Here is a 24454-nt window from a genome sequence, read left to right on the forward strand (position 1 = left end):
AGATCCATTTAGGGACATGGGGCTCTACATGAAAAAACGTGGAACGAGAATAAGGAGAGTTTTTTTAACGTACGTTTTTGTAGAAGTTCGTTGGGAGGATAATATGCCGCCACTACCCATGATGTTTTGGATGGTAACTCATATTTGTTTTTTTCTCGGTTCACTACAGTGCATGGGCAGAGTTCAACGATGAGATTGACAAATACAAGATTGAAGTCACTTGTTGTGGGTTGGCCATCTGGTAATCATCTTAGCAATGTCTGCCTCTGCAATGGTCTTCATATCTATAGTTGCAATTGAATGAAGCGGCACAACTGAAGGCATCCCAACGATTCGATTGATGTGGTTCTTGTGTCACACTCTAGGAGTATTGCACAGTAAAACCACCACAACCCAATTTGCGAGCGTAACGTAGGAATTGATCAGTCAAGAGATTCTTAGAAACAATTCAATTACTAGGTAAAGAGATGGCCAAATTAATGTACAAGGAAGCGCACTATGGATTGTATGATTGCAGATATAATATCTTGCTTGTTTGTTCCTTTGAGAGATTAATGATTTGTTATGTCACTAGTTTTTTGTTGAGGGGGGTGTGCTCAACAAGTTGTTAGCGAATTGGGGGTTGATAAGCGAAGGCCAATCTTAGAGAATTGATTCAGCATCACGTACGATTTTGTATACGCCGTTGTACTTTGAAAATCTTATTTTTTTTCCCAATCAAGCCAGAGACTGTACTTCATCTTGTTTGAGATCCACTTGCAAGTGGTAACGATCTACAAGCCACCTCAAGCATATCAAATTTGAAGCTACGCATGAATTCTAACGATGAAATTTATAGTAGATTGGCAAGTTTGATTGTGGTGGTGCAAAATCTTTCATTCCAAAAAAAAAAAAGAAATGATTGGTTGAAATAGCAGGAATTTCTTCGTTTGGGGATTTTCGTCAGCCATTGACCGAAACTCGTATTTGCCCGTCAGTGAATGGACGAAACTGGACAAAGAACCAACTTTGAAGCATTTTTGGATGGTTTTTACTACCTTGGAATGCCTTGACACAGAATCAAAGCAATCTTGAAATAAATTGGACTAGGGAGCTCTATAGGCCTTTTTGAATTCAGATTTAATTGAAGTTTAGTTAGTTTCGCTTTGAAATTTCAGTTATTTAAAGTTGCAGGCATTTCCCTAGTACAGGGAAAGGGAATTTAGTTTATTTACCGTGATTCAAAGCTTTATGATTGGGGTATGTCTCTAATAGAGATTTTGGATCTAGTTTAGGCAAATTGTAATTGTTTTTAAGAAAAAACAAACCTTCGAACTCTATGGGAAAAGGGAAGGCTAGAGCAATGGAGGTTAGAGTGAAGCCTCTCGGGGGATCCCAGCAACCCATACGTTCTCAGGTAGAATCGCAATGTTAGAGGATGCCTCTTATAGCAAATCATGACTCAACAACTACAAGCTGCTGTAGGGCAATCTGAGTTGAGAAGGATGGTTCAAAGCTTATCTGCGAGACCATCCAGAGAGCACGTAATAAGGAATGTCGAATAGCTGAGATAGTAGTCTTAGAATGCAACGTGGAAATGGAGGGAAGTCCCAGAGCCGGCCAGATGCAGATTTCGCTAGCAAGATCTTCTCAAAGGTCAATACTTGTGTTATCGTGTATATCTATTGCTGAGTTAGTGAATACTGCACCTGATAAAAACTTATCTAGGCCCACAACCATAGGGTATACAACCTTAAGTGATACAAAGTTAATTGAAATGAGAGAACAAGTAGCCAATAATGTTGTCACTATGTTGTTTGCCTCAGCATCAACGCCTCAGCGTCAACACACAATGTAACTAACTCTAAGCTTATGAAAATCCTGAAACTAAAAACTAGCCTATTTGACTATGCATATGCAGTCAAATTAGCGGATGGAAGTTCTACTAAAGTATCGGGCGAAAGGGTTACCTAGTTAGAGCTTAGGATACAACACTATGCGAAGAAGCTGGACTTCAAATTGACCAAGCTTTCTCACATAGATATAGCCCTAGGAAAGGCATGGCATTCTAAGAAGAATCTAACCATTGATTGGAAGAACCACATTCATCAGTTCAAGATGCGCAATGTGCAATTCGTTCTGCGAGGTGAAAAGTATTTACCTCAAGGACCGTTGGTCTCCGTGATGGAAATGCAAAAAACTACAAAAGAGTTTTATTTCTTTATACAGCATCAAGTAATACTACTGCTACCAAGATGGGAACATGGCCAAGTTGGCTAATCAGATCGCAGAGTAGTTCTCTGATAGCTTTAGGCATGGGTTGCCTTATGGCTTACCTTTAAAGTGGAACGCTCAACACAAGATTAAACTTATCCCAAGGGCAGAACCAAAAAACAAGGCCTCCCTATAGGTTAAGCTTTGTTGAAGAAGCTGAGGTGCAAAGGCAATTGGAAGGATACGTATTAAAGTATGCTCTAATGACCGAGATAAGGGAAACTCAAAAAGTAGACAAGTTTGTCTAGAGCCTTGGCCGAAGGCTATCGTAATTAAACCCGAGGAATCCAAAAAAGGCCAAACTTATGCAAGATACACCAAATTGGATGGTATGCTAGAACATAATGGCAAGGTAGTTGTACCTAGTCAGAATGATCTCAGGCAAAGGGTCATTCAGCCAATGCGATGGTCGCCCATGTGTTGAGAAAATGTATGATCTCGTGAAACGAGATGTCTTTTGACCAAATATGAAAAAGCATATTCATGAATATGTGACATGGTGCTTTCTCGCGTCAAGAGAGTAAAGCAAAGCGGGTAAAGCCACCCGGCCTTTTGCAACCCTTGGAGATACTTCGTCAGGCAAATTGGAAAGTATTTCCATGGACTTTATTGTTGATATGTCTACGACACAAGGTGGATATGATTCTATCCTTGTGGTGGCTGATCGTCTTACCAAGATGGCTTACTTCGTTCCTACTAGGGAGTCTGTTAGTGCCCCGTAAGTAGCAGATTTGTTTATTAGCCATACAATTCGCCTGCATGGATTACCCAGATCCATAGTATGAGACCGGGATATTAGATTTACCAGTCATTTTTTGTCTGCAATTTTTGATGCACTAAAGACTCAGTTGGGAAAAGGTAGTAGGGATCATCCGTAGACGGATGGTCAGATGTAGAGAGTCAACCAAACTTTAGATGATATGCTTAGAGCATATGTATCATTGAGGCAACATACACGGAATAAGTGGTTGCCATTGTTGGAGTTTGCCTTCCATGATCGAAAACATTCCTCTACAAAATGAGTCTCTTCGAGTTGAACTATGACTATAGACCAGTGAATAATACCTCTGCCTAGTACCACGAACTATGTTGTCCAGATGTGGGAGGCGAGAACCAACATCTCGCCAAGCTATGGATAGAGCTAAGACATATGCGGATGAAAAATAGATCTTCTAGACAATTCAAGAAACGAGAAATGTTTTTCTCAGAGTTCCTCTACACTCAAGTCTTTGATTGCAAGAGAGTGTGCTAAGTTGTCACCCTGACACTGTGGGCCATGGTGAATTCTAAAAAGAATAGGAGAGGTGGCCTAAAGATTAGAATTACCATAGGGTTGTAAGGTGCACCCAGTGTTTCATAATTCTCATTTAAAATTCACACCCAAGTGACTCACTAATCAAGGGTGGTGTTTTGTCTCAGGAGATACAAGATGATGCAAGGCGCAAACCAACAAAAATACTGGACCGAGGAACAATGCAAGTACGCAATCGAAAGATACGAACGATGTTGGTAGCATGGCATGGTTTATCTCTATCTTAGGCTACTTGGGACTCCATGTACCAGATGCAGAGAGCATTCCCAAATTTCAACATCGAGGATGTTGATGCCTAAAGAGGAAGGAATGTTATGCTCAAGTTGAGATAGCATGATCTCGAAAGGGTTAGTCGATATTATTGTTTAAGAGGACTGACATATGTTTTGCATTTGTGTCTCACTTCATGTATACGGTCATAAGGTTTAATGCCAATGGTTGTCGGTGAGGGTGAATTGCACGACTAGATAGATCTAAGGCCAAAGGCCTTGATGCACCGAAGTGTCAAAGGCCTAGGGGAATCAAATGTTATCCCAAGAAGGGATAAAAAGAGTGCATCAAAGAATGGCCTCAATTCTCTTACGTGTGGCATCTAGATCCATCTATGGAGATGGGGCTCTATATGACAAAACATGGAATGAGAATAAAGAGAGATTTTTTTACGTATATTTTTAGAGAGCTTGGTTGGGAGGATAATATGTCGGCATCACCTGTTTGATAGTGAACTCAGATTTGTTTTTTGGCTCTTTCACTACAGCTGCCAGGGATTTGTAACAATGATTAGGCAAGTTGCAAAGACATAAAGTAACCTACAAGCTACACTTTCCACTCCATACTATCACATTATTTTTTCTACTGGCAGTGCTTGCGTATCATCCCTGGTGAAAGACAAATACACATTTTCTTTCACGCACTGCAAAAAATGTAGAAGAGCAAAGAGAGGCAATACGGAATGCTTCTCGTTGAGTAAATTCTTTCTTTACCCATTCACAAGACACGGGCACTCCTATTTGTTTTTATGGTCACAAAGCCATGGCAAAAGAAATGTTACAATGGAAATGATGAGCTAGACATATCAACGTGTAGAGTAGTCAATGTTTTACTCTCGCTTTAGTTAAGCTAGGGTATTCTGTTTCCCTAAATAATTAGTAAGGATAAACTAAAAAAACACAAGCATGCCTACGAGAATGTTTGTGAACACACTCAAAAAAAACCGTCATTTGGAGCTGGATAGTAAAGTACATCCTATTGTATGAAAGACGTCCACAAATAGATGCTAAACACACTATCATCTGCATCTTACCAGTCACACTCCAAACCATAACCTTTTTTGAGCAGCACCTCCGGTGCAATATAATCAGGTGTGCCCACTGTGGAAAAAGCCTGCAGAAAAACACCCTCACTTTAAGACTTTATGCAGCTGCTATGGCAATCTATAGATATTGTTGTAAATGCATTCACATAAATACCATATCTTGCCAAGCAGTAGACATGGTGGGTGCTTATCAACAACATGAAAGGGGGCCTACAAGTGTTCGCCTGCTTTGCTTCCAATGTTGTAACTGTTCTTGCTGAGTCCACCTAGGTCTAGGGATCTGGGAGTGACCGTCGAGATCAGTGTGTACTCGCAAATCATTGTCACCTGTTGGCTCTTCTTCATGCACCGTTGAAAGTGTGCTGCAGTCTATCGGCTTGCAAAGCCCAAAATCCGACAGCTTCATATGGCCATTCTTATCGAGTAGAAGGTTATCTGGCTTTATATCTCTGTGTCATTAAAGCTAAGCAATGAGAATATCATTAAAAAGTTAAGAGTGCAACCAATGCCCTGACAGGATGAGTCACCTACAAGGTAGCAAGCCCCTTCTCAAAAAGGACAGTATATTTCAAGTCAAAGATTGCCCTTGGAAATACAAATACTAAATCACTTGCTCCATTAAAAGAGAACTACTAGCGCTAGCTTCTATGTAGATGCAACACCTGTGAATGTAATTGTGCCTATGTATTGACTCTATTGCTAGAACGCTTTCTGCAATATAAAACTGTGCCTCCTCTTCAGACAGTGTATCTTTCCGCATCAGCAGGGTCATCATATCACCTCCAGGCAGATACTCCATAATAAGATACAGATATTCTGAATCTTGAAATGAGTAGTGCAATTTCACAATATATCTACTATCAACTTCGGCCAGTAAATTTCTTTCTGCTCTGACATGTTCTACCTGACAACAAGAATATTTCAAACAAATCAGTATTACAGAAAGCAAGTGTAGAAAGTATATACTTGAATGAATCCAGGAACATGCCCAAATCTCACCTCAAAAAACAAAACAAATTGCAGCCTATACCCCAATGAAAATCAACGTTGAAAACATACCCAACAAAAGAAAGTCACACATAGCAGGAATTAGCCACTATAGACACACATGAGCATCCATTTACACAAAAGTCTTCATATTGACTTCTTCTCAAAACTTACGGGGTTTTCCTCTCTTGCACCCATGCTGGGGCAAGAAAAAGGAACACAGGCGCTTGAGGCAAAAGGCTTGATGGGCAAATGTCATCACTAAAGGAGGTGGCTATGTAAACTTTTCTTCCTCCAAACTACAGCTACATGTGAAGACTAGAATATTTCATTCTAGTAACTCCTAAACGAGCATTCCCAAGCAAATAAGCTTAGGAAAAATAGCTGACAGGGAAATGCACTTGACAATATCAGAAAGCCACAACAACAAACAAAAACTTTAGTTGGTCAAAGTCACCTACTCTACAGATAGTGAACAAAGAAGCAACAATAGCAGGGATCTCATACATCCACATATGAACAACATTGCACATCAAAATACTCCAAGCATGCCATGATGCCATCAAGTACCAAATAAACTCTTCAATAAAGTGAAGCAGTTATCACTTAGCCCTGGTATGACCTCGTAGACTAGTCACGACATTTTATCCTCGTCTTGGTCAACCAGTTGACTTTGGGGCCACACTTGTACTTTCTTCATTATCCATTTGCAAGTATTCTAGGTTTCCTTCGGTTGTTGTGTGCTCCCTTGCATACCAACTTGTTCCATTGCTCCCCGCACCCAATAGTGCTATCAAAGTGGGTTCTCTTGCTCTTACTTGCCTTCCCCCGTGCTCACCTTCAGCTCAGCTCAGCTCCTAGCCAACGGTTTGACCTGTTTTGCAGCTCGTTTTTGCATTTCAGCAGCTCATGTTTGCTGATTACAGCATGTTTTTGAACTTGACCTGCATTCCAACCTGCTCCAGACCTTCAGCTAGCATTTGCGCCTCCATTCCTTGGCACATTGTCTGCTGGAGCTGTCAAAACAGAGCTGTAATGGATTTGTGCCTGTTTTTGGAGCTGTAAAACAGTCCCGCGACCGTTTTTAAGGGTTTTTTGCAAATTTCATCGCCTCCAATTGCTCAAAATTTGTCAAGAGAGGCTCCGACACCTGCTACATAATCACGATCTGATTTCGCCTCCATAACTGTCCATACAGCCATACATATGTCCATACAGCTTTTCCAATTCAGTTGTTTGGAGTTTGTATTTGCAGGACGAGTCAACTAGGTCGACTTTGGGACAGTTAGATGTGTCATAAAATTTGGGGCTTTTGCGCACATTGACAAAAATTGCAATGAAATTTCCCATTTGCAAACAAATTTGGGACCTTTCCTATTTCCCGCCAAGTAAATTGGGGCTTTGGGCATTAGGCTACAATTGTGCAGTGGAAAAGGCAAATGGCAGCTTTTCTAGCATTTTTCCACTCAGTGTGAGTGACATATTTTGTGCATTTGCTATTTTTAAAAGTTGATTTGGCAAATTTTGGGGCTTTTTGAGGCACGTGAGGGTTTATTGCAAACATTGCATGCTGGTATAGTGACACTAAGTAGAAATTTCAATTTGTCCTCTTTTTGGCATACTTTTCTTTTTTGGAAATTTGAGGGCTTGCAGGGTTGACACTTGCAGTTATCCCCTTTGCCTTAGGGTTCAATATCAAGTCACCTTTGAGCATTTGGAGCATTGACATTTGCATATTATTGCAATCATCTATTGCAGGACAGCCTTTGCATTTTGGCTCAATGTTTGAGCAGCCTACTAGGCATTTACACTAGCAGAGATTTTGTTTTGGTTGGCATTTGCAAATTTGCAGTCAACTTGTGAGCAGCCTGCTCATTGCAATGATAGCCTTAAGGCTTGGACATTTGCTGGCACTTTCTTTTTTGGGAATTTTCATTTGCGTTTGCCACATTGAGGACAAGCTTGATGGTATCCACTATCCCATGTGGTCTACTTGGTGCGCACCTGTTAGTATCCAAGAATTTCTAGGGTATTGTATCTTGATCCGAGACCAAACCTCTCTCTCCAGCACATGCATCTACTGCCAACACTGTCACTACAGGTGGTGCTACCGCTACCACTGCCACTTCTGGTTCATCTACCATTGCTCTCGCAGTGCCTTCCACACCCGAATTGATCCATTGAGATTAGAGAGATGCATAGGCACATGCAGTTGATTGCTATTGCAAAAGGGAAGCTGTACCTCACATTCTCTCTTGCAAGACAACCAAGCTGCATGGGATACTTAGGCCAATCTCTATCAGATTCGAAACGAGGCTAGGCTTGCCTATTTACGCAGATAACTAGATGGTGTTAAGAAGAATGAAGGGGACATCACACAAATTAAGGGTTTTAGAGAACAACTCATCAAACTTAATGAGATTGTCTTAGATTCCCAAGCAGTGCCTACGACACTTCATGGGCTTTTTGACTCATACCTGGGATTTGCTACGACATTGATGCTAGTAGCCATGGGTAACCCCAACCACTATTCTTCCCATCAATTGTTTCCCTACTCCTATAAGAGGAGCAGAGTCGTCAAAACAAGGCTACTTCTACTCATGCATATCAAGCCTTTGCCACCGATCACAGGTACAAAGGCAAAGAGGAGGAAAATTACAGCAAGGCCAAACCTTCATCTGGCACCTCATCATCTTCTTCTCCTGCTGAGGGGAAGAAGAAGCGTTGTAATTATTGCAAGAATCCCAGCCATGACATCTTTGAAATGTCGGAAGCGCATTCCTTCGAAAAATAAAAAACAGCAGCAACGTCTTGTAGTTACACATGCTCCTGCTGCCCATGATCACTCTCGTGAGGTAGCAAACCTGGCCTAGGATGAGTGGGCATTTGTTGTGACCTGCCACTACCATCCGAAGATGCATGCTTCAAGTTTATCAATTTCAGATTCTAAGTCAACTTGACACTTTGACCGCAGTACTTCTAAGCACATTATCTCCCGCAAATCTATTCGTCCTTGAGTGATGCTCCATAGGGGGGCATTGTTGATTGTGCAAACAATGCAGCTTATCCCTTGAAAAAGAACAGTCAAGTGCAAGTCACATTAGTATCACATGATATAGTGACACTAGTGGAAGTTTTACAAGTATCAAGAAGAATCTGATTTCTATTTCATCCATTTCCACACATGGCTTAAGAGTTCTTTTTTATTGTCATCATTGTGCCGTGTATGATAACCGGCACGATAACGGTACTGTACTCACTGGGACACTTGACAACGGGTTGTATCACTTTGACATCTTTAGAAAACAAGCTGCTATAGAAGTTAAAGCCATTGCCGAATCTGTGATTTTCGATACTCACTCATAGCATGAGAGATTTAACAATTTGGTGAAGATGCATTCAAGGACATGGTGGCAGATCTCCCACCCATTCATGCAATTACAAAACATGTATGTGAGTGCTACGTAATGGGAAAATGCATCGACTCTCATTTCCAAAAGATGGAACCCTTGGTGCATCCAGGAAGTTGCACCAAGTATATACTAATTTGTGCAAACCAATGCAGACAGTATCACTTGGGGGCTACTTATACTATACTACTTTTGTGGATGACTTCACCAGATTTACTTATATTAATCCCATGAAATCCAAGTCAGATGTCTTCTCTTGCTTCAAGCATTTTCTTGCCTTAGCAGAGAATGAGAGTGGGGAAAAACTCTTGACCCTCCATATTGACAGGGGAGGTGAAGACTTGTCTCGAGAGTTTTCTGATTTTTTAGCAGCCGCGGGTCTCATACATCTGCGCACAGTGCCATTCACACCGCAACAAAATGGACTTGCAGAGCGGAAAAATAGAACATCTACGAGGTCCAAGTAAATTCTGGTTGGATGCCATATGTGTGCCAACTATATACTCAACCGAGCACCCACTCGAGCATTGAAGACCATGACTCCTTATGAAGCATGGACAGGCCGCAAGCCTGTAATTTCTCACATGTAGGTGTTTGGATATCTTGCATATGCACATGTACCCTCTCAACTGAGGCATAAGCTGGAAGATAAGGCCATCAAATGCATTTTCATTGGCTACAGCTCACAGAGAAAAGGATACAGGTTGTTTCAACCTAGCACACGCAAGGTAATTTCCAACAGAGACATGGTTTTTGCTGAGCATGCAGCTTGACCTTGGCTGGCCTGTAAAAAAACAGATATCAGTAGAAGCCTCTCATGATTTTCATTCCATACCAACAGTTCACAACCTCCTCTTGTTGCCAATGCTCAGCCTGATTTGCAGCCACTTGATGATCATGCAATTGATGACGAGCAAGCTGTCATTAGACAGCTGGAAAGAGTTCCAAGGTGGCTCTTGGATAGTCTACGGGACAGCAAGCAAGCTGAGGCCTTGTTGCTCACACTAGAGGTGCACAAAAACAAAAGCATGGCAAGTTGCTTCACATTGTATTGTTTGCTACTGCCTGTAATGAGGAACCTCTCTGTCATAAGGATGCATTTGAATGGATGCCATGAGAGCTGAACTTTAATCCATTCATGCAAATGGCACATGGAAGTTGTGTGACTTGCCAGCATACAAGCATGCCATAGGCACTAAATGGGTCTACCAATTGAAGCAGAAAGCTGATGGCAGTGTTGACAGCGCGCACGGGAGAGAGAGAGAGAGAGAGAGAGAGAGAGACCGCCGTTGCAAAAGGCAATGCCTAACAACACGGAAATGACTTTGAGGAGACATTCGCTCCCACTTCACGCATTACAACCATTCGGTGTGTTAATGCTCTTGCATCTCACAGGCATTGGGAGGTCCACCAGTTGAGACATTAAGATCACTTTCATGGGATTTATTGGAAGAGGTCTATGTTACTCAGCCTTCACGATTTGAGGTCGCACGTTCTAAAACTCAGGTATGCCCGCTGAAAAAGGCCCTCTATGGTTTGAAGCAGCTGCCGCGAGCATGGTATCCCAAAATACATTCTTTTTTGCTATGCCTTGGGTTTCACAACAGCCCTACAAAGGCCACTCTTTATTTCCGGAAGAGTGAATCAGAATTTCATATTTTAATTCTTTATATGGATGACATACTTATCACTGGGCCCAATACACAGAAAATTGCAGATTTCAAGACAGATTTGCAGAAATCATTTGCAATGTCAGATATGGGCAGGTTGCACTACTATTTGGGAATCCAGTTTGCTAATATTGAGGGGGCATAATGATGAGTCCATCCAAACATACTGGACAGCTCTTGCAGCGCTTCCAATTCGAGGATTGTAAGCCGGTTTCTACTCCATTGGAACCTAGCTTATGTTTCTCCTCCGAAGACGGGAGTGCCACATTATCATCACGCTATGGGCTGCCTTATTTATGTCATACCCAGCCTGACTTGCAGTATGCCATTTCCCAGTAAACAGGTACATGCACAAGCCCAGCACACAGCATTGGCATTAGTGAAACTAGTCTTCCATTAATTGAAGGCCACTCAGCATGTGGACTGTTCTATGGTGATCATTCTTCACTGGATTTGCAAGCATTCGTGGACGGTGATTAGGTGGGAGGTTGGTAAAGACAATGTGGTGCAAGTCATCACCGACAATGGCTCCAATCGCAAGAGGATGGGAAATCTCTTTGAGGAGAAGTATCCCAAGATTGTGTGGACCCTTAAGCCACATGCAATAGCTCTATTTAGAAGGAAGTGCACGTGGGAGCTTGTGAGACCTGCAACGACAGGGTTTGGCTACATCTTCTCTGTTCTTGGTAAGTATGATTCATGAATTATAATTTATAGACTATGATTCATGAAATATTAAGTGTTTGTCATTTTTCTATTGGAATTTGTAATAAAGTCTAGACTACTACAGAATCCAGAGTCAAAACTATGTTTTATTGTTGATTTACAAAGGGCTCAATTTTCATGGGTTGACGATAAGAGGGTGTCTCACAGTGGCAGCTGTTTCATGCTTGGCTCTTCATGCATTTCTTGGTTCAGTAGGAAGCAACCTACAGTTGCTACTTCAAGTTGTGAAGCTGAGCACAAGGCTGCCTTCACACCCATTGTAGGAAGCAGCCTTCATGCATTTCTTGGTTCAATAGGAAGCAGCCTACAATTGCTACTTCGACTTGTGCAGTTGAATACAGGGCAGCCTTCACAACCACTGAACACTGTGTTTGGCTTCTTAAGTTACTTGCAAATCGTGACGTCTACCAGACCTCCTCTACCATGGTCTACACTGATAGCCAGAGTGATTTGGCCATTGTGTGTAATCCTGTCTTTCATGCCCTCCCTGTACTATCATACGTTGTTGTATCCATCTTGGACGAATATGTGCAACCATGATATAGATTCCAGGTATCCCTAAGATGTATCCAGGATACTTTTGCCATACCATGGAGGGGGGTTTGGCAACACTTAGACCTGGTATGACCTTGTAGGCTAGTTAGGACATTTGATCCTAGTCCTGGTCAACCATTGGTCAACCAATTGGCATTCTTCATTATCCATTTGCAAGTACTCAGTTGTTGTTTGTTCCCTTGCAATCCATCTTGTTCCATTGCTTCCCGCACCCAACAAAAGCATACTCCAAAGCTGTGAGTCTTCCTATCAAAAGAACATGTTCTTTATGAACCCTGTTTAAAAAGTCGTGCAAACAAGGGTCAATGGCATCTTAAGAAGCATGGAGCTAGTTGAGACCCATATCTACTACTTAGTCTTCTCTATCAAGATTCCAATGTCCCTTTCAAGATTTTGACCTTTCTTTCTCTAAATTCTGGACATGAGGAGACATGGACATCACCTATCAATATCACATTCAAACATGACGGCTTGATCCACTCCAAATCACTGTTTCAGATACTTCAGACGTCCAATTTTCAAGATGCGACCAACTATGCAGACCCATTTAAGCAAGGGACAGTGCTTCCCTCTCATTTACACGATACTAGAACTAAGTCCCTTCTCTTTGCTCATTGGTCCGCCCGACAAGGATGTATGTTAGTCCCTTTTGGGGGGCAGAGTTCTCGGAGCCAATGGTCCCGTATAGAGAGACTTTAGGTTCTGCTTCTCGCTCGCATGATCCGTAGCAAACCATCGGTCCCACATTAGATCATACTTGTAGAGTTTAGGGCCATCCCTCTACATCTTGATGCAGTCTTTCAAGTGGTCGCTTATCTTCATAGGATCAAGGACTTTGTTACCGACGCACACTCATGGCTAGCCCTAACTTCATCTATGGCATTGGAGGCGGAGGGGGATCAGAGGAGCTGGTATGCTAGGACACACAGATGATTCACAGGCCTCGGGCTACAGATAGACACATTACCACTGTTTCAGTATAGCCTTAAGGCTCCATCCATTCCGCTTACTTGTCAGGAGGTGAACCAAGTCATCAAACACGATCTCTTGCAACTCCATACATTTAGGACTCGGTAAGCACCTACTGAGCTTCCGGTGAAACTCCGCTTCTACAAAGATTATTGCTTATCAATCTCAAAGAAGGGGTTCATCGAACCGTCGGGCTCCACCCAGATTCATCTCCCACATGCATTGAGGATCTCGATGGGTCAGTATCTTCACACAGGCTACGAGTTGAGACAAGACGAGTAGAGGGCGTCCCACTTGAGAGACCGGATCTGTACTTTATGTGCTATGCAAAAGACTGAGACCGAGGATCACTATGCTTTTAGATGCCCTAGATACTATGATCCGTGGACGACACCACTGTCTTTTTGATACCGGTTCCGGCCCACTCAGAGAGTTCCTAGCACATCCAGATCAGCACAAGCTGGCTATTTTCCTTCATCAAAAACCAGAGACATAGAGATCAGCTCATACACACACAAAGATATGCTCATACAGGTTTAGAGTTGAGCACATGAGGGACTGGCCGAGCCCAGCCAGAGCACACGATCATGGACTTTTTCTCTAGTGATCCGAGCCGCCACATACATATCCTCTCTCTTCGAGGTGGGGAGACAAACCAATGGAGTGACGATAGCACTTGTTAGATAGCAGGCCACATCAACGAAGACTACAAAGGAGGAGAGAGATGGACCTAGACAAGCCGACAGCAGTATTCTATCATTGATTTTCTATCTCGACGCCAGCCCTCAAAGACCCTGAGCCACTATCTGACGAGCTCCTCTTGTCTATCCTCAGTCATCCAGTCCTGTTGGTCCCACAGACAACTTACACAAATCCAACCACACGAGGGTGCGTGTCCAATTGAAAGACAACCAGGGGATTCTCCTTGGTATTTGCTCCCTCTTTGTGGGTTTCTCTCACAACGACAGCACCATGTACTACTTTTATTTCTCATCAAAGGCATCAACTTTAGGTCAAGTAGTGGCCCCACCCTTCGGTTTCTTTCAGTCCCATACACCCTTTGGTCTTTCGTAGACATTAATAAACTCTCTCTCTCTCTCTCTCTCTCTCTCTCTCTCTCTCTCTCTCTCTCTCTCTCTCTCTCTCTCTCTCTCTCTCTCTCTCTCATACATAGAGGGCAAGCGCATCTCACATGCATTGAGGATTGCCATAGAACAAATGTGAGTCTCATCCCATCAGCTAAGGATTGAGGTAGGTAGAGCCGCAAGCACACTGAGAGAGTAGCAAATATGAAGGCTTTGCACATTGGGAGAGGTGGAGACAGAGGAGCAATCCCTGTGCATTTGTCCAATTTACTATGAGATTCAAGGGTGGTACCACTATCTATTCCAGTAGGGACCTGGGTTGGGGCCACTCCCTCAGCTCTTTCAGGACCAGGTCTATGTCGATCTCTATTTGATGGAGATGCGACGACACAGAGAGACTCTACGGAGACAAATCAAACAACCTGAGCTACACTGCCACCTGAGATAGAGACGGATGGAGCACAGCGACTATGTCTCAGATTTCTACACATTTGAATCACCCCCGAGACACAGTGGAGTGGAGGAGGAGGAGATAGCTGATATGAGGATAGATGGATCAGCGGGAGGAGACGACGCAAAGCAGTAGAGTCAATGGTACACAGTGTGACCACACGATGCACTATGGAGGTTCATCCTATCGCAGCCTTTCTCCAAGGGGAGAGCCAGATCTGTCCGGTCACTCTCGACATGGCACGTCAGGGATACAGAGATCACAGAGACCACGCCCCGCACCACAGTGTGAGATGACACGACAAATGCAACTATCGAAGAGCACCATGGCACCTGGTTATGCACTCAAGTTTTTTGAGCACTAGTTCTAAGCTCATGAGATCCTTTTCAGTTTGAGTTTTCTAGTATAGTACTCTGCAAAGGCCTTAGTGAGCCTTTTGCATCAGCCCACAACGGCTCGTATGAGTTACTGACTTGATTGTACTCTCTCTCTCTCTCTCTCTCTCTCTCTCTCTCTCTGTGTGTGTGTGCTCTGGAGATGTCATGCACAGAGAGAGACTTAACAGTTAACCTTGGAAAGACCAAGGATATGATCTTCAACACTTCGCAAGCAATGTCCCGTTACCATAGCTTCACGTACCGAGATAAATAGTGCAGTCTTACACATATTTGGGGGTAGTGTCCACTGGGCCAGCTTTCACAATGACCCATGCAGCTAAAGCACGACTCACACGAGGGCGGTGTGCTCTAGACCGCCGACTAGAGAGTTGTTCTTCCAGGCACACTTCCAAGACCCTCCGATGAAGGTTGGCTTTTTGACACCCTGGTGAGACCGACTGCTATGTATGCAACACCTTTCTGGGGGAGTAACATTTCAATGAGAGAGTGGAAGAGATTTGAGAGGCTACAGGTGAGTATGGGATCTAGGATGATTCAGCAGAGCAAGCCCTCAGTCCCCTATCATATTATGCACGCAGAGTTCGCCATGACCCCTCTGCAAGTTGATGCCACTCCACAGAGTCTATGCCTTACCCCAATGGAGATTATTGGAGTCTTCCAAGCGACTAGCAGAGAGCAGTGTTCATACAACATGGTACACACGGGTATCCACATGGTTTGGTAGTCACGGCATTCAGATGGACAAACTGTCCCGCTTTCAGTACAACATGGATGCACCACCCGAGATGATCCTATGAGATGAGATCAACCGTATCATACGGTTGGACATCCTCTCGCTTCATACATCTAGGGCTTAGGGGGGAGAGGAGTTCCCCACCAAGATCCACTTCTACCATAACCATTTCCTAAGGGTCTTGGAGTATGGTCTCGTCATCAAACCTCATGTACCCTCCCTCCTTCCCTCCGTCCCTCCCTCCTTCCCTCCCCCTCCCCCCCCCTCGTCTCTCTCTCTCTCTCTCTCTCTCTCTCTCTCTCTCTCTCTCTCTCTCTGTGTATGTGTGCGTGCGTGCGTGCGTGCGTGCGTGTGTGTGTGTGTGTGTGTGTGTTCCGTACAGACTGTACGGTCGACCCTACAGCCTGTACGATCAACTGCACAGCCTCCGTCCTCCTCTTTTGTTTTCTTTGCCACATCGCCTCCTTCTGCCTCTGCTCCTACTACTCGTGTTTTTCTTCGGCGGAAGCATGGTGGTTTGTCTGCCTCACCTTTGATCAAATCGGCAAAGCTGGATGTTTCTGATCGCCCTTCTTCTTCCCTCCAACTGGATCTTCTTCGCCAATTGTGCTCTGCCTCTGTCACTGAAGTTCCTTCATCGAGTTTCTCGCTTGATTGTTCCTTGGATTTTGCCCTTTTGGTCTCTGGTCTTCGACAGGCTTAGCAATTTGGAGTTTGCCTCTATTTCATGGGCAGGGTTTTATCTTCAGCTCAGCTTCGTCATTGGGCTGATGTTGCAGTGGGTCTGGATTGTATCTCTTCCTTTGTCTTTCTGGGCAAAGGATTTTACTATGCCCACTGCTTTTCGACTGAGGTGGTAGAGCGCCTTGTCAGTCATGCTGGTGTTCCTGGGGCTGGTTCCTTCGCTTATGTCATGCCCTGGGATCCACTTTTCGATCCTTCTACAACCCTTCTGACTCACTGTCTGGTTTGGATTACTCCCAAAGCGCTGCTTGTGCCTCTTCTTCCGCATCTTCCAACTCTTGCAGCTTTCTTGGGAAGACCTCTTCATGTTCCGAGACAGAAGTTCTTGCAAACCTCCCGTGATGTTCGTCTTTGCATTTTGTGGGATATGATGCAGCCCGTGCCATCTACTCTGGATCTTGATTTGAGATTTGCCCATCCGATGCGCATCAGGCTCCATTTTGCATCTTTTCCCACTGCATGTTATCGGTGCCGATAGGTTGGTCATTTTGCACGTGCTTGCCCTTCTACATCCAGGCCCATTCCTCCTTCTCCTTCAGCTGTCAAGGTTACTCTCCCTTCTCCTCCAGTTTCTCCTATGGCTTCTTTGGCCAAGCCCTCTACTGCTCCGAAGCACTACTGGAGGAAGGTTGATAAATCACAGGCAAATCTTCCTCTTACTGAAGAAGCTCAGGATTGCACCCTTGTTGAGCACCATCAGTTTCCTTCTACTCAGGATATGGATGTACCCCTTGCAGAGGGCATTTTACAAGATGATATGCATGCTCTCTCTCAGGATGTTGCCTCTGCTCTTACTTAGATTGATCCTCAGGATGAAGCTCAAATGCTAAACCCTGCTTTATCAGATGCAGCTTTTTCATCGGAAGATACGGATGTTGATTTAGCTTCTCCGCCTTTGATGCATGTGCCAAAGTTTTCTTCTATCCGGGATGTAGAAGTACCTTTTTTACTGGAATCTTTTCATCCCATGTTACAACAGGTTTTTGACCCTCTGATTCAAAAATTTCGGGTACCAGCCTATATCAAGAAGAATCACAAGGGCAAAAAACAGCTTGTTTTTATTGATGATGTGGTTTCATCACTGCATCAGTTTTTACAGAGCAACAATTTGAAGCTGGAGGATGCCGTGTTTGATCCTCCTCCAGCTTGATATGTCACTTTTTACTTGGCTACCTCATGACTTTTGCTCTGAGGTTTTACTTGTAAAAACTTTTTCCTTGTACTTATTGGTGGGTTTTTACCTCTTTTGAGGTTTCCCACACAGAAATATAAAGATTTCACTTTTAAAAAAAAGTGTGTGTGTGTCTGTGTGTGTGGAGATGTTTTGTACAGAGATAGACTTCACAGTTTACCTTGGAAAGACCAAGGTTATGATCTTCAACACTTCGTGAGCAATGTTGTCCCGTAGCCATAGCTTCACGTACCGAGATGAGCCAGTGGAGATAGTGCCTCTCACACATGTTTGGGGGTAGTGTTCACCGGGCCAGCTTTCACAATGACCCATGCAGCTACAGCACGACTCATACAAGGGCAGGCACACTTCCAAGACCCTCCGATGAAGGTTGGCTTTTTGACACCCTGGTGAGACCGACTGTCATGTATGCAGCACCCTTTCTAGGGGAGTGACATTTCAATGAGTAGAAGAGATTTGAGAGGCTACAGGTGACTATGGGATCTAGGATGATTCTATGCAAGCCCTCGGTCCCCCATCATATTATACATGCAGAGTTCGCCATGACCCCTCTCCAAGTTGATGCCACTCCACAAAGTCTGGTCCTTACCCCAGTGGATATTACCGAGGCTAGCATTGGAGTCTTCCCAGCGACTAGCACAAAGCGGTGTTCATACCGCATGGTACACACGGGTATCCACATGGTTTGGTAGTCACGGCATTCAGATGGACAAACTTCCCCCCTTTCAGTACAGCATGGATGCACCACCCGACTCCCGAGATGATCCTATGAGATGAGATCAACCGTATCATACGGTTGGACCTCCTCCAGCTTCATACGTCTAGGGCTTGGGGGGGAGAGGCCACCAAGAACCACTTCTACCATGACCACTTCCTGAGGGTCTTGGAGTACAGTCTCGTCATCAGACCTCAGTATCTCGAGCATAGGAGAGTCTCACATGCACTGAGGATCGCCATCGAGCAGTTGCGAGTCTCGTGACATCAGCTCCGGATTGAGGCAGAGAGAGCCGCAGGCATACCCAGAGAGCAAAGGAGACAATGCCTGATGGGGGAGAGACAGAGTAGCATTTTCTTACTATGAGATCCGAGGGTGATAGACCATGGCTTTGGTCCGCTTACACGGCTGATCCATTTTTTTGACCAGGATTGTGTCGGGCTCTATCCTGATTGAGATGCGACGACACAAAGATATAGTAATGCGACAAACGAGAGAGCAGCAGGAGACGATGCCACAGGTCACCGAGATCGACCTAGCACAAACACGTGTTACAAACTTCTATGCATCTAAGTCAGCCCACCGGGGAGGGAGAAGCTTGACGAGATGAGAGCATCATAGATTAGCAGTGAGAGTCACTGCCACGATGCAGCCAGACGAGAGGCCCGCACTCCACATGCGGCATGGAGAGTGACCAAAGCACGCACGATCGAGGTCCGGTCTATTTCAGCCCTCCTCAGAGGAGACCACAAGAGACGAGGCATCAGCCTTGATGTAGCCCATCGGATACAGAGATCGAGGAGACCATGCCCTCCGCCGCCTCGAGAGACAACTCGACAAACACAGATAAGAGAGCTCCTCATATAGAGCCACCAAGGTACTTGGATATATGAGTCCGTCAGAGGGAGAGTACACGCCCCGAAGGTCTATCGGATTGGGTTGAGAGCACTATCGGAGTGAAACAAGGCTGCCCCCTATCACCAAGACTCTCTTTGGGCTCTATATCGATGAGATCGGCTAGGTGGAGAGGGCTTACTTCTGGCTGACCTAATGGTGCAGATACTATTGTATGCAGACGACATAGTCCTCATATCATCATCAGCAGATGGATTGCATAAACATCTAGAGGCTCTGGAGATGTTCTGCACAGAGAGAGACCTGACTGTTAACCTTGGAAAGACCAAGGTTATGATCTTCAACACCTCGTGAGCAGTAACCCATCCCCACAGTTTAACATATCGAGGTGATCCAGTGGGGATAGTGCCGTCTTACACATATTTGGGCACAGTGTTCACTGGACCAATCTTCACAATGACCCATGCAACTACAGCACGACTCACACAAGGGCAGGGTGCTCTGGCCCAACTAGAGAGGTAGTGCTTCCAGGCACACTTCCAAGACTCTCTGACAAAGGGTTGGCTTTCAGACACCCTGGTGAGATCGACTACAATGTATGCAACACCTTTCTAAGGGAGTGACATTTTAGCGATAGAGTGGAAGAGATTCGAGAGACTACAGGTGACTATGGGATCTAGGATGATTAAGAGTAAGCCTTCGGTCCCCCATCAAATTATACAGGCAAAGTTCGCCATGAACCCTCTCTAGATTGATGTCATCTTTCAAACAGTGACATTCCTCCACAGAGTTTGGGCCTTACCTCAGTGGAGATTACCGAGACTAGCATTGGAGTCTTCCAAGAAACTGGTAGAGAGCGGTGTTGATACAACATGGTACGCAAGGGTATCCAAATGATTGGGTAGCCACCGCATTTGGATGGACAGACTTCCCCCCTTTCAGTACAGCATGGATGCACCACCCAAGATGATCCCACGAGATGAGATCAACCATATTATACAGTTGGACCTCCTCCAGCTACATACATCTCGGCGGGCTTGGGGGGGAGTGTGAGAAGTGCAGCGGAAATGAACAAGAGAGAGAGAGAGAGAGAGAGAGAGAGAGAGAGAGAGGAGCACGCCTCACACACACACACACACGCTGAGAAGGAGAGAGAGGAGAGAGAAAGGCACAAGAGAACAACAAGTGATCTCTCATGAAAACTCCGCTACAACTGGGGGAAAACCTCGGAAATAACGAGTTGCTCGAGAGCTCGGAACACATAGCTCAACAACCAAGTGAAGGGAGCACAAGGGAGTGGATGAACTGCTCCACTACCCTACTCCACACATGCAAGACTGGGCTGGCTCTACTCCTCTGCCAAACCCTCAAATGTGATGAAATGCTCATGTGGGTGGGGGCCTATAAATAGCCCCCTAGTCGGCCAACAAGGGGCTGCACCAAACAGCTTACAGGCCGACCCGCCAGCCTCCTATATAGGGCTGTACAAGGCCTTAAGGTGTGGGCCTGCCAGCCGACAGGCAAGGCCCTAGGGCTAACGGCCCCAAGACCTCCATAGGGAGCTGCACCAGCCAACCGCCCTTTGCCCTCCTGCTCATAAGAGACCTACACGAGTTGACTCCCTAGGTGCCTCAATAGGAGCTGCAATGCGGCAACAAAGCAGGCCTTGAACAGCCTCTACATGGCCGGCACGCTCTCCCGCACTGAGCATCCTGCCAAACCCTACTCTACCTATGCCTCACAAGAGGAGCAGGCACACCCACAACACAGGCCCTCTCTCATCTGCCCTAGCCTCACACTGGGCGGGCACACCCGCAAGGAAGGCTCTCTCTCTCTCTAAGTGACATCAGGAGATGTTGACCTCCAACACCCCCTCTCAGCTCCTTGAGGGAACAGAGACACCAAGCCGCTGAGTGTGCCGCTAGAACAATTGGAGGAATCCGTTGTGTGATGCTTCACCATTGAATACTACCATAGCTACTGTTGAAGAAGCGCCCCGTGGCACAAACCACCTCAGCACGATCACTAGAAACTTGGAACTGTCTCCCAAGCCACAAGTGCGAGGTATACTCCTCTGGTTTGGTAATGGTACACTGGGTTATCTGATACAACAATCCAACTATTGATACTAGTACATGACTCCAACAGAGGATCCTCGAACAATGATCCAACTGATACTGCACCGGAAATCCAACTGATACTGCCTCCGGTGCAGGGTCTGCTTCCCTGCATGGGCACCTGTATCGCAGAGCTAGATAGCCCCCTCTCAAGTCCAAATTGGTACACTGTCGCCAGATCAATAAGTGTTCCAATGACAACGGGCATATAACAGCTCACAAGGATCAATCAACTGTGTCTAGGTTCCCGCACTGGCAATCTACTAACCCATCCGGATCTCTAGCAACATCAGACAATAGCTGCAGCCAGCAGAACACTAGGAGACCCCTTTTGGATCTACCAAGTCATAACGTCCAAACAAAATAGAAACTAGTAACAAATTGCCCCCTGAGTCAGCGGGAACAACTCCTCCTAGCTTGAGGTCATGCCTGATAGCCTGCCTCGATCAATGACTCCCTGCTCGGTGCACATGATCGGCAAGTCCAGCTCCCACAGACAAGCAAGCAATCCTCCATCTGGATTCGGAAAGCCTGCTGGCAGTGCCTACCTCATGCTACTAGAAGGCTGGAGTATACGAGGTCGCAGCAGCAGTCACACTATTGGCCACCTGGTTACTGGACCCCTCTGCATTCCTTTGGGGACACTGACACCAATAATGACCTTTTTGGCCACATCGGTTACATGTACAGGATGCCTTGAGAGCTTCTCGTTCCTCAGATGTCAACTACTTTCTTTCTTGTTGATCAGCAATCAAAGCCTCAGGTTAACTGTCGTAGGTACGATCGACGAAGCACTCCTCCTGGTCAAGTACTATGGGGATCAATTCCTCCCAGGTCAACTCATTCACCCTACCATTGGTGATCAAGGATGAATAGAAGGCCCCGTACTGAGAAGATAACTAGGACAGGAGAGTTATGGCCATGTCCTCTGAGGAAATCTGCTTCCTTGCCTGGAGGATCTCTTGCTGAAGTTCATGTAGCTTGTTGATGTGGTCCCACATCGATGAAGACTTCTTCGGATCCCACCACCTCATTTGGACCTCCAGTGAGACCCTCTTCATGGGAGAGGTTCGGTCATGCATGGACGCCCAATGCTCCCATATACTTTTGGCCACTGTCATGTCCTTCATGTGATTAATCACCTGAGGAGTACAATTAAGAAATATAAATGATCTTAGCCTGGCATTAACACGCTCCCACAGCTGGGACAGAGTCTCGGCCTCCTTTCGAGCCAGGATGCCAAGGTCCTCTGCTAGGGGATTTGGTCAAGCAACACCTATCAAGACGAAATCTGCCATGCCGCATGACTGTAACACAGATTCCATCATTACCCGCCAAATGCCGTAATTGAGCCCATCCAACTACCGGTCAACCAGGAATGTGAGCAACACTGAAATTCTAGTCTTGTTCTATGCCATCTTCGACAAAGTCGCCATTTCGGAGTGAAGAGGACAATACTGAAAGAGAACGTGGATGGGTTGGAAAGAGCTGAGGCTTGAAGAAAAAGGAAGCTTGAAGACCAGGATGAAGGGGCTGACAGCCCAATGTACCTTCACACCTTGATTTCCGTCCCTCCGGAACACCTCCTCTCTGATCTGAAAACACCCTTCAAAGTCACCCTTCGCTGGTCACCCGAACAGTCCACTCCCTCCTCAAAGACACCTCCGAACAACACCATAATCCTCCTCTCTGTGTGTTGGGTCACCACTCCCTCCATCCCTCGGGTCTCAAGGCAACAGTGGCTTTAATACCATGTGAGAAGTGCAGCGGAAATGAACGAGAGAGAGAGAGAGAGAGAGAGAGAGAGAGAGCATGCCTCACACACACAATGAGAAGGAGAGAAACGCACAAGAGAACTGCAAGTGATCTTTGGAGAAAACCCCGCTACTATTGGGAGAAAACCTCGAAACTCGAAACACACAGCTCAACAACCAACATGACTACTTCATGAGGGTCTCGGAGTATGGTCTCGGCATCACACCTCGTATCTCGAGGATAGGAGAGTCACACAAGCTAGTTACGGTTTACTACCCTTTGGTTTACTGAAGGCCGGTTTCAGCATCCATTTATATAAAGTCTTTGCACATGAAAGCTGTAGAAAACCAGCAAGCTCTCACCTGATTCATAACACACGCCAACACTTTAACTTAAAAACATTTGCTCAATCACATAATTGCATTTTCCGTATCATGAAGTCCAAAACACCACCTTGAAAAATCCAGCATTAAACAATCCAGCAGCAGATAAAATGCATGTGAGGATACAATAGGAAGTACCGAAAACATGTGCATGTATATCCGCAATTTGTTGTGAATATGGAAAACAATATATAATCTAACCTGACCACGGCTGAGCATTTCAGATTTTGTCAACTTCTTCATAGCAAAAACCTCTCCAGTTGACTTCATTCTACATAGCCTTACCTACAAGTGCACAACCCCCCCCCAAACAAAACAAAAAAGGTCAGCAGCACTACATTTTAAAAAAACATACCATAGGCAAAACAAAGATGGGAAAAACCAATCAAAAGCTCAATCAATTATTCCAAAATAGACACATTATTCAATACTCAATACCACGAGATCAGCTAGAAAGCTCCTTTGCTATGAGTTGTTGGAGATAGGCAAGCTGCAGCATGGTTGTGGATATTGAGTTGACACTGGCAATTTGCATGGTGGTTTAGTAGCATGGGGGTATCTTGAAAGATACATTAATAATGTAGGGAAAACATATAATGCAAGACATTGCATGGATTGCAACTACTCCCCTCCCCTCTCTTCAAAGAGAGTATTCTCTATCCTCTCTTTGTGGCAGAGGCTCTGGGCTACTTTTTGTGTTCTCAGGCAACAGGCCCACAGGGTCGCAACTCCCGATCCACCAAGACGAGGAGCTACTAGACAGGAAGTTTGCAGATGGCATAGCACTCCTTGTGGAGCACATGGTAGAGGAGGGAGTCCGAGGAGACCT

General features: G+C 45.1%; 1 protein-coding gene across 1 annotated transcript in view; it reads right to left on the bottom strand.

Annotated features, from left to right (window-relative positions):
• LOC147880945 (uncharacterized) overlaps positions 1-24454 on the bottom strand; it is a 108475-nt gene that overhangs the window by 39694 nt on the left and 44327 nt on the right. The window contains exons 3-6 of the mRNA XM_087402436.1: positions 23827-23910; positions 5543-5784; positions 5095-5329; positions 4869-4948 (exon numbers count right to left, since the gene is read on the bottom strand). Of these exons, the coding sequence (XP_087258562.1) occupies positions 4869-4948; positions 5095-5329; positions 5543-5784; positions 23827-23910 (641 nt within the window). The remainder of the gene's footprint in view (positions 1-4868; positions 4949-5094; positions 5330-5542; positions 5785-23826; positions 23911-24454) is intronic.

The sequence above is a fragment of the Dipteris shenzhenensis genome, chromosome 31, assembly GCF_047967505.1.
Source record: "Dipteris shenzhenensis isolate YYH24624 ecotype China chromosome 31, Dip_SZ_1.0, whole genome shotgun sequence".
Classification (NCBI taxonomy): Eukaryota; Viridiplantae; Streptophyta; class Polypodiopsida; order Gleicheniales; family Dipteridaceae; genus Dipteris; species Dipteris shenzhenensis.